The sequence below is a fragment of the Myotis davidii genome, unplaced genomic scaffold (genome assembly GCF_000327345.1).
Source record: "Myotis davidii unplaced genomic scaffold, ASM32734v1 scaffold167, whole genome shotgun sequence".
Taxonomy (NCBI): domain Eukaryota; kingdom Metazoa; phylum Chordata; class Mammalia; order Chiroptera; family Vespertilionidae; genus Myotis; species Myotis davidii.
Genome location: NW_006300048.1, coordinates 2,590,901 through 2,605,511, shown reverse-complemented (window position 1 = coordinate 2,605,511; position 14,611 = coordinate 2,590,901). Strand labels below are relative to the sequence as shown.

At 49.2% G+C, this 14,611-nt stretch overlaps 1 protein-coding gene across 4 annotated transcripts in view; it reads right to left on the bottom strand.

Annotated features, from left to right (window-relative positions):
- The window catches only part of PPP2R5D (protein phosphatase 2 regulatory subunit B', delta), a 21,838-nt gene extending 7,233 nt beyond the window's left edge, over positions 1-14,605 (bottom strand). For 2 of the 4 annotated variants that reach the window (XM_006776353.2, XM_015572225.1), the window contains exons 1-3: positions 14,543-14,605; positions 9,430-9,507; positions 6,686-6,691 (exon numbers count right to left, since the gene is read on the bottom strand). In XM_006776353.2, coding sequence (XP_006776416.1) covers positions 6,686-6,691; positions 9,430-9,507; positions 14,543-14,569 — 111 coding nt within the window. In that variant the 5' untranslated portion in view covers positions 14,570-14,605. Of the gene's footprint in view, positions 1-6,685; positions 6,692-9,429; positions 9,508-13,868; positions 13,935-14,542 lie in introns of those variants that run through there. The other 2 variants (XM_006776355.2, XM_006776354.1) reach the window with 2 other exon arrangements.
- Between the last annotated feature and the right edge of the window lie 6 nt (positions 14,606-14,611).

The window sequence follows — 14,611 nt, the reverse complement described above, 5'->3', positions numbered from 1 at the left end:
TAGGATATGTGTGGGGGGGGGGCGGGGGAGAGATAAAAGCATCAATGATGAGAATCACTGATTGGCTGCCACCTGCATGCCCCCCACTGGGGACTGAAGTCGCCCACAACCCAGGCATGCACTCCTCACTGGAATCGAACTTGGGGACCCTTCAGTGCACAGGCCGATGATCTATCCACTAAGCCAAACTGGCTAGGGTGAAACATTTTATATCTTGACTGTGTCTGGGAGATAGTTCATAGCATATATACCTGTAAAAATTAAATGAGCAGACACCTAAGATTACTGTACTGTATGACTTTACTGAATGTGCTACATTCTTCCATTAAAAGTTAAAAGAAACTCATTCCCATGTCTCAGTTTAAGTACTAGAAATATAGCTTAAGAAAAATCCTAACTATACAAAAAGGCTTTGGCCCTGGCGGGTGCAGCTCAGTTGGTTGGGCACATCCCATGTACCAACAGGTTGCCATTTGATTTCCAGTCAGGACATATGCCCAGGTTGTGAGCTTGATCCCCGGTGGAAGGTGTGCAGAAGGCAGCCAATTGATGTTTATCTCTCTCACACTGATGCTTCTCTCTCTCTCCCTCGCCCTTCCTTCTCTCTCTAAAAACACACAAAAAATTCAATTTAAAAAAGAGGCTTTGGCCTTTTTATACTTCTTACAGCCTTATTTATAATAGCAAATAAATAAATAAGTGGGATGTCATGGAGTTAAAATCATGTTTACAAAACTATGTACTAAATGTAATCATACATGGTTCAGCTGTAAAAAATATTTACTCTATCACAGTTATTTACCCAAAATTGGTGATGAGTAGTTTGAGAAGAGGGAAGATGTCTGTGCAGAGGTATAAGACACTGAGGTTTAATTTTCCACAGTACAGTCAATAGATAATATCAAAATCTCAAAAATTAAAAAAAAGCAGTAACAGAATCTTATTTGGAAATACAGAAGTCACCCTCCACGGAAACTTAGGAGTTGAAGGAGAGGAGGAGCCTGGGAGAGCTGCCCTGACATTGCAGCCCAAGTACTATCTGATTTTCTGAACAATGTACATGTTCGTGTGATCACGGCGATAAAAACTTAAGATAAAACAAAAAACCTAAAACTATGTGATTACAGAAAACTCCTTGCTATGCTAAGCAAAATAAGGGTTTTACAAAACTGTACATACATGAGCTCCCCCACAATGCCACACAAGGAACTAAGCCCAGGTAAGGGGGAAAGGACAGGAGTAAGCCCACCACTGTGGCCATGCCCATCTCCTGTGGGAGCAGAGTGATAGGTGACTTTTTTCTGTATTTTGTAAAGACAGCTACTTTTAAAAACCATCTCCTTATCTCCTCCCAGACAAGGGTGTCAGAGCCTCATAAAGCCCATTTTCTTTTTCAAATATATTTTTATTGATTTCAGAGAGAAAGGGAGAGGGAGGGAGAGACAGAAACATCCATGATCAGAGAGAATCACTGATAGGCTGCCTCCTGCACGCCCCATACTGGGGATCCAGCCTGTAACCTGGGCATGTGCCCTGACTGGGAATCGAACTGTGACCTCCTGGTTTATAAGTTGATGCTCAACCACTGAGCCACAGCGGCCAGGAAGCCCATTTTCTTTTTTTATAACAAACATGTTTTTATTGATTTCAGAGAGAGAGAGAAACATCAATGATAAGAGAGAATCATTGACTGGCTGCCTCCTGCATGCTCCCTAATGGGGATTGAGCCCACAACCTGGGCATGTGCCCTGACTGGGAATTGAACCATGACCTCCTGGTTCATGGGTTGATGCTTAAACACTGAGCCAGGCATTTTTTTTTTTTAAATATGGAACGCTTCACGAAATTTAGGTGTCATCCTCGCGCAAGGGTCAGGCTAATCTTCTCTGTATCATTCCAATTTTAGTATATGTGCTGCCGAAGTGAATGCGAAGCCCATTTTCAGCCTACACAGACATTTGCACGGCTGTCCACCCACAGGTACTGTCCAGGTCCCCCCTGTTGGGAGAGGAGAGAGGCTGACCAACCAGAAATTAGAGTAGCACCAGAGGGGTGAGGCCATGTCTAGCTGGGTACCCCAACCACAGGGAAGTTGTCCTCTTGTCCTCATACCTGCCATCCCCACCTCCTCTCCAGCCTCCTCCACAAACTCTTTCTTTATACAATAAAAATGGGAAAATCTGAAAGCATCTGGGGTAGGGGGAAGGGAGGAAGACAGAAATGTTATGATTTGTAAGCTCTGAATTTGGAAAAAAAATTATTTACTGATTTTGAGAGAAAGAAACATCAATTTGTTGTTTCACTTATTTATGCATCATCCAATGATTGATTCTTGTATGCACCCTGATCAGGGAATCGAACCCACAACCTTGGCATGTTAGAACAACGCTCTAATCCACTGAGCTACCCAGCCAGGGCGTAGGCTCTGAATTTTTTATGGAAACAATTATGTTGAGCTTGTGACCTCTGTGGGGATCAGAAAACAAAGGGGACAGGGTCCAGCCCAGGGTAGCCCTTGGGTCCAGTGTAGCTTTGCCCTTATGGCCCTCCCCTTTGCCTGAAATGACAGCCCCAGACACCAACTGGATGAGGGGAGCGTAAGGAGGTGGGGCCAAAGCAGCCATCACACACCTCTCCTGCCATGACCAACAGACTTGGGTCTGACTGCCTGGGTTGGACTCCTGACTCTGCCATTAATTAGCTGAAAGTCATATAGTCTCTTGGTGCCTCAGTTTCCTCATCTGTAAAATGGGGATGATAATAGTACCTATTTTTTAAAATCTTATTTCTTGATTTTAGAGAGAGAGGGAGGGAAGAAGGGAAATAGAGATTTGTTGTGAAAGAGGGAGAGGAAGAAAAAAAGATACAGGGAAGAAGAGATCAAACCAGCAACCTTGGGGAGAACGCTCTAACCAATTGAGCTACTAGGCCAGGGCAATAGAAATTATTATTTCCCACCCCGTGGATTTTAGGAATGCGGCCTGGAAATTCCTGGAATTAGCACACTTCAAATGTTCCTCAGAGTCTACTGTCCTCCTTGTTTTAAAATGGGGCATTGCATCTTTCAAGACCCAGCCTAAGTCCCAACTTTTTCCAAAAAGGCTTCTCACATTCCAGGCCTTGGGTATCCATGCCCTTTCCCCAACTGGATCTGTGACCATCCCTAGTGACACCTCTTACTTAGTCTGTTCAAGTGTCATTCCCCGACTGGACAGCAAGTCCCTCGAAAGCCTGGACCCCACTTGGCACCTCCCCTCAGTACTGGCAACTAACATGCAGTTAGCAAATGTTTGGTTGGCTGATTGACTAGGGGCCAAACCCAGGCCCCTCCCCACAGGGTTTTCCTGTCCCGACTGGAGAACCCTCAGAACAGCGCCCTGGATGGTGGCAGAAGCAGAGCGGGGGGGAGAAACACTGGTGACACTAGGGTGAGGGCCTTTGTGGCAGCTAGGAACCAAAACTCAGGAAAAACAGGTCTCTCTCCATCCTCCGAGATAAGATGCAGTCACCCTGCCCCTCCACGAACCTCCTGCCAAGGGGACATCCAGAGAAAGGAGGCATTCCTCCCAGAAACGGAAAAGCAAGGCCTCAATTTTCTCTGCTAGTGAGGAGGAGGGTGGGACTAGATCAGTGTTTTCCCAACTCTTCTCCACGTAGGTGTCAAGGGAAGAGAGGGCTGCACGGCGAAAAACCAAAGTTTAAAAACAATCCTGTTTTATAAGGCCACCGGCTCCCAGGCCTCAGACATAAGCAGCATCCGAGAGACAGCTGGCCCAGCCAGCAGAGCCCTGGCTGCCAAGCCTGGATGAGGCGTCTCCTGGTCTGTGCGCCCTTCGCGAGGAAACGTGCTTGCCAGAGGGAGGTATGGGGATGTGCCAGCGACGCCCTTCACGTTCAACACTCTCTCCTAAAAGCTCCAGCTTCTGACTTCTCCACCGACCTGGGCTGGAAGTGGGAGGCAGGTGGGCCCCTGGAGAGCCTTCTGCAGCTGTCAGAGCATCCCTGGGCACCGACCACAGCCACGTGGCCAACCTGCTCTCAACCCCTCCTACGTCCTGCCTGTCCCACAGCCGAGACTCTGTAGTGGCCATCTCCTCTGCCCGAAACACCAGAGTCCCTAATCCAGGGGTCCTCAAACTTTTTAAACAGGGGGCCAGTTCACTGTCCCTCAGACCGTTGGAGGGCCGGACTATAGTTTAAAAAAAACTATGAACAAATTCCTAGGCACACAGCAGCACAAACACCCGGCGGGCTGGATAAATGTTTTCGGCGGGCCGCATGTGGCCTGCAGGCCGTAGTTTGAGGACCCAACTCTCAACAGGATCCAAGCTCCAGGCAGCTTCCCGAGGCTCAGGCCTCCGGCCATCAAGCGGCGCTTTGATTTACACACCCCTCTCGCACACGCGGTATATACTGCAACTGTCCTTGCTCGTTCTGAACCAATGCAGGTCCAACCGGATCCTAACACAGCCACCATTAACAATTCAACCCACGTACTCACACATAAATAAAGTAGGAGATAGAAATATTTAACATTATAGAAAGTATTGTTTACAGAATGATGAAACATCAACAGTGAAAAATGCAAAGACTAATGTTAGAGCTTTTACATAATGAATTACTAGCCAAATGAAGATCCTTTTCGTTTAAAACCCTGAAAATCACAGAAGCTTTCTCTTCTACCCTGACATCTAGAGCTCTGTTTAGCTGTGCTTAATTCTTTCCTTCCTTCATTTATTCAATAAACATCATTAGAGATTAAAAGGTGAGTAAGACATGGCCCTTGCCCTCAAAGAGCTCACAGTCCAGTGGGTGAGACGGACAGAGAGCAGCTACTGATACAAGGGAAATGCCAAAGCAGAGAAAGCAACAAAGGATGTGGGAACCCAGAGGGCTGAGCTACAAACTCTGCCTGAAGGATTAGGGAAAACGGCCCTGAAGAGGTGACTTTTAATTTGGCTCTAAAAGGATAAACATGAGTTTAAGCAAAGGAAGAAAGGAGAGAGATAAAGCAGTCCAGGTCTACGGAATCGCATCAATAAGGGCTCTGAGTCATACGGGCTCATCGTGACAAGAAACCAGGATGGGAGCTATAAGAATGGGGTGCAGCCGGCTCAGCAGGCTGACAATGTGAATTTGAATTTGTGAACAAGGAGGTGCAGACAGAGGGGTTTTTTTATCCTCGCCCAAGGATATGTTTATTGATTTGTAGGGAGATGAAGAGAAACATCAATGTGAGAGAGAAACATCGATCAAACCGGAAACCTAACTGGGAACCGAACCCTCACCTTTTTGGTGTACAGAACGATGCTCCAACCAACTGAGCCACCCGGCCAGGGCTCCAACAGAGGCTTTTAAGTAGAGGACTGATAAGACCAAAATATTTTTAGGGTAACAACTCTGGATACAGGGAGGTCAGGCTGAAGTGGGGAATAATTTTTTCCTCCTCCTGTCCTCACTCCCAGAACTCAGGACATAGCAAAGTCCACAGCACTGAACTGCCTTCTCCAAAGACAGGCCAAGAAAGAACCCCGCCCTGCCTGCAGCAGCAGGTCAGAGTAAGTCTGACCTAACCTTTTAGGGCTCCTTTCCATTCCAATACTGTCTTCTAGAATCTGAGAGCCAGTGTATCATGCCATCAAGAACACAGGGGAGCTGGCCCTGGCTGGTGCTCAATGGTTAGAGCATCCGCCTGCACACCAAAGGGTCTTGGACTCAATTCCTGGTCAAGGGCGCATACTTGGCCCTGGTCGGGATGCACGTGGGAAGCAACCAATCCATGTGTCTCTCTCAAATCGATGTTTCTCTCCCTCCCTTCCACGCACTCTAAAAATAAAAATAAAAAAAACAGGAACTGGCTCCCAAGCCACACAGACCTAGGTTGAATTCTCTGTTTTACTGCCAAGTAAAAGCTAGTTAACGCTGTTAAGCCTCAGTTTCATCTGTAAAATGGGGACAACGATAACGGAATGACCTTACGGGAGTGTCATGAAGATTAAATGAGAAGGTTATAAAATTAAATGCATGCAAAGTACTCAGGTACTCAGCAGTGTTTGGTACAGAGTGTAGTGAGTAGAATGGTGTCCCCCAGATCCATATCAACCCAACATCTGTGAATGTGACCTTATTTGGAAATAGGCTCTTTGCAGATGTAATCAAGTAAAAATGAGGTCATATTGGATTAGGACGGGTGCTAAATCCAACAGGACTGGTGTCCTTATAAGAAGAGGGAAATCTGGACACAGAAACACAGTTACACACACACAGGGGAGAAGGCCATGTGGAGCGGGGGTAGAGATTGGAGTGATGCATCTGCCAGCCAAGGAACACCAAGGAGTGTTGAAAGCCCCAAGAAACTAGTAATGAGGCACAGCACAGACTCTTCCCCAGAACCTCAGGGGAGACTGGCCTGCTGACACCTCGATTTCAGACTTCTGACCTCCAGAACTGTGAAAAGATAAACCCGTTATTATAATCCACCCAGTTGTGGTAATTTGTGATGGCTGCCCCAGGACACTAATATATAAGTCACTGTTCAATAAAATCAATGTTGGCTGCTATAATTATTAGGGTCAATTGGAAAGACTGGCAAATGCTTAGCAAAGGGTAAATTTGGCTGTTAAGAGCCCAAAATTCTGGACTACACGAAGAGCAAGGAAAAGACTGCCAAACAGCTTTTGATGACCTGGGCCTCACAGCCTGGCCACCAACTTTCCCACTGTCCCTCTGCATGGGGCCACCTGGGCACATTTCTAGGAAAGCAGGTAGCAGAATTCCCGTAGCTGCCTACAGGTAAGCCCTGAGCAGCATTTCACAAAGCAGCGCAAAAGGTGAGCTGAACACTCCTGCCCCAGAGGGCCTGATACTGACCTACTCCTGCCCTTATCAGATTTGTCCAGAAAGGCAGTGCAGAAATCCTAGCAACTGGTCTTGGCATATTTCTTAATCTGGTGGAGCCTTCGTTTTCCCACCTATGAAAGGAGAGCGTTAGATTCTAAGGTTCCTTCCAGCTCTAATTTGAAATTGGTTTGTTTGCTCCTTCAGTTTTCACTCACCAATGCATTCAGATGCTGGCGCCTCCCGTGTGCCAGGCCCCTCAACACTGAACGAGGGCCTCACAGAGCTCACACACCAACAAAGGAGCCAGCTCCTGAACAATGGATTCCCGTGGGATTTTTCATTACGTGTTGCCGTGGATGGCACTGGGTGCCAGAGGAGCAAAGGGCAGGAGCCCTGACCTTGTCCTGGGCAGGTGGGGATGGGGGTGAGGCGGTGGTCAAGAAAGGCTGCTTTCAGGAAATGACATCAATCTTTTTCTTTTTTTTCATTTTAACAGTTTGATTTTTTAAAAAAATATTTTTATTGATTTTAGGGAGGAAGGGAGAGGGAGAGAGAGATAGTAACATCAATGATGAGAGAGAATCATTGATCTGCTGCCCCCCACTGGGGATTGGACCCGCAACCCAGGCATGTGCCCTGACTGGGAATCAAATTGTGACCTTCTGGTTCATGGGTCGATGCTCAACCACTGAGCCACACCAGTCAGGCTTAATCAGTTTGATTTTATTTAAAATAAATGAAATACTATAAATGTTTTGGGCATTTATATTTTTACATAGTAAATCTTTTATAATCAACATCATAGACTCAGTTAAAAGATGCTTATTTCTTTGTTCCAATGAAGAAAAAAAATAGCCCGGTTGGAATATATATCGTTTTCTTATCCATTCAGCTACTCTTTGTCTTTTGGAGAACTTAATCCATTTTATATTTAAAGTGATTATTGATAGGTATGTAGTTATTGCCATTTTCTTATTTATATTTATGTTCCTCCCCGCCCTCTTTGTTCTTCTTTTTTTCCCCCAAATATATTTTATTGATTTTTTACAGAGAGGAAGGGAGAGAGATAGTTAGAAACATCAATGAGAGAGAAACATCGATCAGCTGCCTCCTGCACATCTCCTACTGGGGATGTGCCCGCAACCCAGGTACATGCCCTTGACGGGAATCAAACCTGGGACCTTTCAGTCCCTAGGCCGACACTCTATCCACTGAGCCAAACCGGTTTTGGCCCTTTGTTCTCCTTAAAAAGTCCTTTTATTTCCTATAATCCTGGTTTGATGATGATAAATGACATCAATCTAATAACTGAACAAGTAGGTAATAGGCAAAAGCTGGGAGCAGCCCCCCAACTATTCTTTTCTGTCCTACTTCTGGGTCTCTTGCTGCTTTGCCTATCAGTTGCCAGTTCCCAGCGACCTTCCCTGTGGGTTCCACAGGTGTCATCATTCCTACAGGGGAGGCTGAGGGAGTGCTCCGAGGAAGTCTTTCCGGATCTGCTGCGAACGTGCAGGAGCGCACGGGTACGGCAAGAAGCCATCTCCTTCCCTCAGAGCCCGCAGTTGGTAGGGAAAACACATGTGAGAAGTTACAACACCCAGTGATAAGGACTATTCTGGAGACCTGATCAGATTACTGTGTCAGTGCAGAGGAGGAGGAATTTATCTGCGGTCCTCAACTTCCGTGTCTGCAAAGTGGGGGACACCCCCCTGCTTCTTCCAATTACTCAAGTGAGGCCTAAAACAATGGTCATAGGCGTGAAAAGTGTGTAGATCTCTTGAAAGGTGACAGGGACCAATACCCAGAAAAATCTAAGTCCAGAGTTAACCCCAAACACTTGTTAATCGATCTCTTCTTCCAAAAACACACAAGACCTGCCCCCGTTTTCTGTTCTCCTCCATCCCTCTGAACAGTTTAGAACAGGAAGCAGGAAGCAGAGAAGTCAAGGATCACCAGCTCCCGGGAAATAAGAGCATTTGCTCAATGATGTCAGGATCATCCACCCTCCCGAGCATCCCCTGCACGCTCGGAAACCTTCATGGACATACTCTGCACTTCCTTAAGGCCCTCCACCCTCCAGTGCTCTCTCCACTTGCCATTTATTGCTTTATAACCCTAGATTGCTGGGCTGCGCTGACCTCTGCTCATAACTGTCCTGCAGTAGCTCCCATCTGATCAGGACCAAGGGCAATGGGCCCAGCCCGGCCGACTCAAGAACTCCAGCCACTCCCCAACCCCACCCCCAACCGCACCCAGAGCCATGCTGAAGCCACTCACCACTGAGCACCGTATACTTCTCCCCATCTCCCCAGGATCTGGTACCCCTAGCTTTTTGCCCCAAGGAAAAAGGAACTCAATACTCAACTTGTTCAGACAACTTTCACAGGAAGGGCTAAAGAACGGGAGAACTTATTTGGTCTGCACCAGCCGAAGCAAAACCTGCCGGAGGTCCCTCCCAGGCTGTGAAGCCTCCTCCCCTTCTGCCCGGGTAACTTCTGGCCCCCTGGGATCCCTCACCCCACCAGCCAGCCAGCCAGCAGTTGGAGCTGGTGTGTACAGCATAACTAGGGCTGTGCCCACGTTCATTACCTCCTCAGCACTCTCGCCTCCGCCATCCTTGCCCGAGCTGCTGGACTTGGCCGTGCCTTTGGCAATCTTGGGGGGCTCCTGAAGGAAGAAGATGGAGGTCGAGTTAGTACTTGCCAGGGGAAGGGAGAGGCCTTGTCTGGACCCCTTAGGTCTTTGCTGTAATTATCCTCTGTCCAGTTGAATCAATCAATCAACCAGAACTACCGAGCACCTGCCTTGTATCTAGCCCAGGGGAGGAGGGTTTGGGGTACAAAAGGGAAATTCAGTCCCTCTAAGGAGCTTAGAATGTGGTTGGGAAGACCTCTTCCACACACAGTAATGAAGCATAATGCTCTTTCCCCTCCCAAGGCTGGGACATGAGCTAGGGGCTGGGAGTGCCTCTGTCAACAACCAGGGGAAAAGTCTTAAGGGGAAAGCATGATGGAACAAGCTGCTCACACTCGCTGGGGCTAAAGGGGGCAGAGGGTGCCTGAGGCTCTCCTGCTGGAGGGAAGGATCACCACTCTCCCCCCAGAGCCACCTGGAAAGAGCGAGAGGCATTTTCTTAAATGTCACAAATAGCACCCAGATGACAGGGTGGCACCGGCACCATCAGTGGGGCCCAGGAATGCGAACATGTATAGGAATTGTCCCAGGAACGCCTCAGTGGACAGGACAGAGACAGGGGTGGGAGGGAGGCCCTGAACTGCCACAGAGAGTGAGCACTAGACCCATCTCCCTCGGGAACCTGGCCTGCCCAGCATCTCTTCCTATGCTTCGGGTCTAAATAAGCAACTGCACAGGGACAAGATGGGGGAAAAGTGAAAAAGACGGGGATTTGGGTCTGGCTGCAAGCTCACAACAATTCCTCTGGGTGCCATGGATGCCCCGCAGCTCACTTACAATAACCTTCCATCAGCTAACAGGCCTGTGTGGAGTGCTTGGCACTGGGGACCCGGCCGTTGTGGAGGGTCTGGTTCAGCTGTGCGCAGCAGACTTCGGGAGGGACAAAGACAAATTCTAGGTTTTCTTTGGGGTGGCGGCGGGGGGCGGGGGCGGATACAACCCATACTGGAGTGGATTCAAAAGCATGTCCCAAGAGCAACAGCTGCAGGAACTGGGAGAGGTACAATGGAAGGGAGGAGTCATGGCAGGAGGGGGGGCAAGAGGGATCTTTACAAATAACTTAAGGGCTGTCCTGGGGAGGAGAGATGCAACTTGTTCTATGTGGACCCAGAGGCTCAAGAGCCCTGGCTGAAGTGACAGGAAGACAAGAGGAGGCTCCAAACAAGGAAGAATTTTCTCCAGAGCAGCTGCACAGAAGCCGGCTGCCTTGTGGGGCTGCAAGTCCCCAACTCCAAGAGCATTCAAGCAGGGGAGCAGTCACTTGTCGCAGAAGGGGTTTCCAGCCTTAATGAAGACTGGACTGGAGGACCTGGGAAATCACGCCCAGCTCCGAGATTCCGCAACTCAATGGCATCCAAGCCCCTTCAGTGAGAAGTGTTAAATCAAGTGGCTGTGACTATGGGGGCAGAAGGATTTCAGGGAGAAGAAAGCTCTGTGTGGGTGGAGTTGGGGGAAGGCTTTGTGGGGGCGGGGAGAAGGAAGCCATTCCCAGGTGTGGAGCAGCTCCGAGTGAGCAGTGAACAGTCACGTGAGCGAGCAGGAGCAGGCAGGCGCGCCTTCTTTGTGTTGAATACTCTTCCACTGCCTACTGACCACGCTGGGCACACTGACCCCTCATGAAGGGGCCAGGGAGTGGCTCAGATCATGGGTGGAGAGGAAAAGGATGAAGGGGTGCAGGCAGAACACAACACTGAGGTGACTGTACAGACCCCCGATGTGGGCCCCTTGGACACAGGTGACCCCTCTTCGTACGTGTCTCATCTTTCGACTTGATCATGAGCTACTGGGTCTTTTTTGTGCCCCTCCACCTACCCTAGAAGCACTCCGTCGTACCTCTCAGGGAATGCGCCTAAGAGAGATCCCCACTGCGGGGCCCACCACTCTCGCTCCCTGGCTCCCGCAGAACAGGTGAAGGGCACACACGCCAGCCCAGCCCAGCCCAGCGGTCCAGAGCTGCAAGGCACCATGGAGCCAGCCCTGTGTTCCGGGCCTAACCCTTACCAGTTACATGATCATACGCAAGTTAACTAACTAGCCTCTCTGAGCCCCAGTTTCCTCATCTACTAAGTGACGAGGATCATGGTTCCTGCTTCCCTTAGCACAGTGTCCATGAAAAGCATAAGGTTAGTCAATGTTATTACTATCATTCTGAACAAGAAGAAAGTGGGAGGGGGCAGGGGCACCTGACTCAGGAACCTAAAAGATGTTAAGTCTCAGATCAGAACATGAGGGAAGAAGAGGGATGCAAATCCCCCCCAAGAGATTGACTCAGCACCCATCCATTGAGGACCTACTGTGTGCAAGGGAGATGCCAAACCAAAATGGAACTCAGTTATTATTGCAAAGGGAAGAAAAGACTTGTCCATAATTAATTCCAGTCCAAAAGAACACAGAAGGGGCAAGGACAACCTACCAAGTGTTCTGTAAACCCAGGGCACGAGGGAGAGCTCCCTCCCACCGGAAGGCTCAGGAGCGGTTTCAGGGGGGAGGCTGTGAAGGATGGACAGGACTGGGGCCAACTCGGATGGGGGAGAAAGGAGAGAAGTGATGGCTGAGCTTCACTTCTACCCACCCCTTCTTCTGTCCCTACCCCATCCAGGCAAGCCTGTCACATGCCACCTCCTTCCTCCTCAGGACTTGCCAATCATTGACTGAAGAAGGCCAAAGGCAATTGGAAATCAGAAGCAGAATGTTAAACCTCGAAGGGGGTCAGAGATGCCTGGCCCCATGGACTCCAAACCTTCCAATACTCTTTTCCAACCAAATACTTATCCCTGTGGTCCTAGCAAGTCAAATGCAAATTTCTTCTTCTCAATCATCTCCTAGAGAAAGGTTTTCTGTGGATGGGACAGTATCTGTTCCATCAGACCAAAACCTACAGACAGGCAGAGGCCTCACCAGCTTCCCCTGAATTCCATGCCCCTCCGCATTCTTTTTAAAAAAATATGTTTTTACTGATTTATTTTTATTTTTTAGAGAGAGAGGAAAGAAGAGGGGCGTGAAACACCAATGTGAGAAACATAGATTGGCTGCCTCCTGCACACCCCCTACCAGGGATGGAGCCTGCAACCCGGGCATCTGCTCTGAACAGGAACTGAACAGTTGACCTCTCAGTTCATGGGACGATGCTCAACCAACTGAGCCACTCTGGTGCAGGGCTTTCTTTTTGGTAAGATTTCCTTCTCTGATTGTAAGAGGATCTTTGTTCATTCTCCCATTTTTTAAAATAAATTTTTAAAATTTATTTTTTGTCAATCCTAACCTGAGGGTATCTTTTTCCATTGATTTTTAGAGGGGTGGGGGGAGAGAGAGCGAGAAGGAGAAACATTGATGTGAGAGAGACACATCTATTGGTTGCCTCCTGCATGCAACCCACTTGACTGGGAATTGAACCTGTGACCCTTTAGCCCCTTGTGTGGCTGTGTGTATACCATCTAAGCTGCCCAAACCACTGTAGCATGCTCACTTGCCAAGGACAGGGCCCTGGGTGGGGCACACAACCCTGACCAACTCAGTGCCCCACGAAGTTCAGTGCCTAGTGCACCATCACAACCCTATACTCAGGACATCAGGACCTGAGAGGTTATGGGGACAACTCTGGCAGATCTCCAACAGCCCCAGGATAAAGAGTTTAACTGATAAGGTCAGAGATGGGAGCCCAGCAACCCAGCCCATCAGAGGACAAATGAAAGCATGACACCTCTGGGGTCGTAGAGTAGGTTGCTTTACGTTGGTGCAGAACACCAGGCCAGAGCTGTCCCCTCACCATGAGGAACCGGCCCAGGAAAGGAGAAGCTGGGGGAGGCTGGAGCTGGCATTCTAGCATCCTCTGTGTGCATCTGTACCTCAGAGGAGCCACACCTCTGAGTCAGATCTCAGCAACAGCAGGAAACAGAGGGCAGAGAAAGGCAGGGATGAACCACAGGGGAAGGTGGTATGGAGGCAGACGAGGAAGGTAGCTCAGCTGGTTAGAGTGTCGTCCGGATACGCCGAGGTGGTGGGTTTGATCCCCAGTCAGGGCACATCCAAGAATCAACCAGGGAATACATAAATAAGCGGAACAGCAAATCGAATTTTCTCCCTCCCTCCCTCCCTCTCTCTCTAAAAGTAACCAATCACTAAAGCATTAAAAAAAAAAAAAAAAAGGAAAGAAACAGCCTATGTCAGGACACCAGGACACCAAGACAAAGGCAAGGGTGTTCAGGGGTGGCTAGTCCATGGGTAAGAAGGAAAACTAATCTGATCGTGGGGGCAGATTCCCGATTTACAGAGAGTATGGCCCAGGAAAGACAGAAGTCCAATACTGTGCAAAGAATAAAAAATGCAAAGGTTACCCCAGGATTAGGGGATGGCGCCTGCTCAGCCTGGGAATGGTGACGGACTGGTTTGAACCTGGGAGACGGCTGTGCCTGTGAGAGGGGACTCTGGTACGAAGGGGCCTTTAAGCCGGGAGCCCCGATGGTGCAGCTGGGCCTCCAGCAGGTTGTGTGACCTTGGCCTCAGTCTCCCCATCTGTACCACTCCGGATGGCGCTGAATGCACTCGGCGGTCCCCTCCAGCACTGACATTCGGAGGTTCCACGGACAGAAGGGAAGGCTCCGTCCTGGCTCACAAGTTTGTGCGAGAAGGAAGAACTAGAGGGAGGGGCCTAGGCCAGATTCGGTGGAGGAGAGAGAAGGCAGAGCTGTTCTAGGTCAGGGAGCTGGGCAGGGCGGGAGAAGGGGCTGCAGGGAGCGGCGGGGAAGGCCAGTGCAGGCCCGGGCGGGTCTCCTGAACCTACAAAGTCCATGACAGAAAATTACATGTCTCCGTTTTTCACAATGAAGCAAAATAATAATCACACGTAGGAGAGTTAGGCAAATGCTTGGTTAAATCATATAAATTCCTTTTAAAGATATAAGGTTTATAAGGCTCAGTGAGTCATAGATAATCCGGGCCTGTCTCCAGCCCCTCCCAGAGCTCCGCGCAGGCCCCAAGGCGGAGGCGGAAGGAAATGGGCCACGCTCACCTTCTCCTTCTTCAGTTTATAGGGCATCTCGGCCCGTCCGGACCCGGCCTGGCTCCTGCCCCCGCTCCG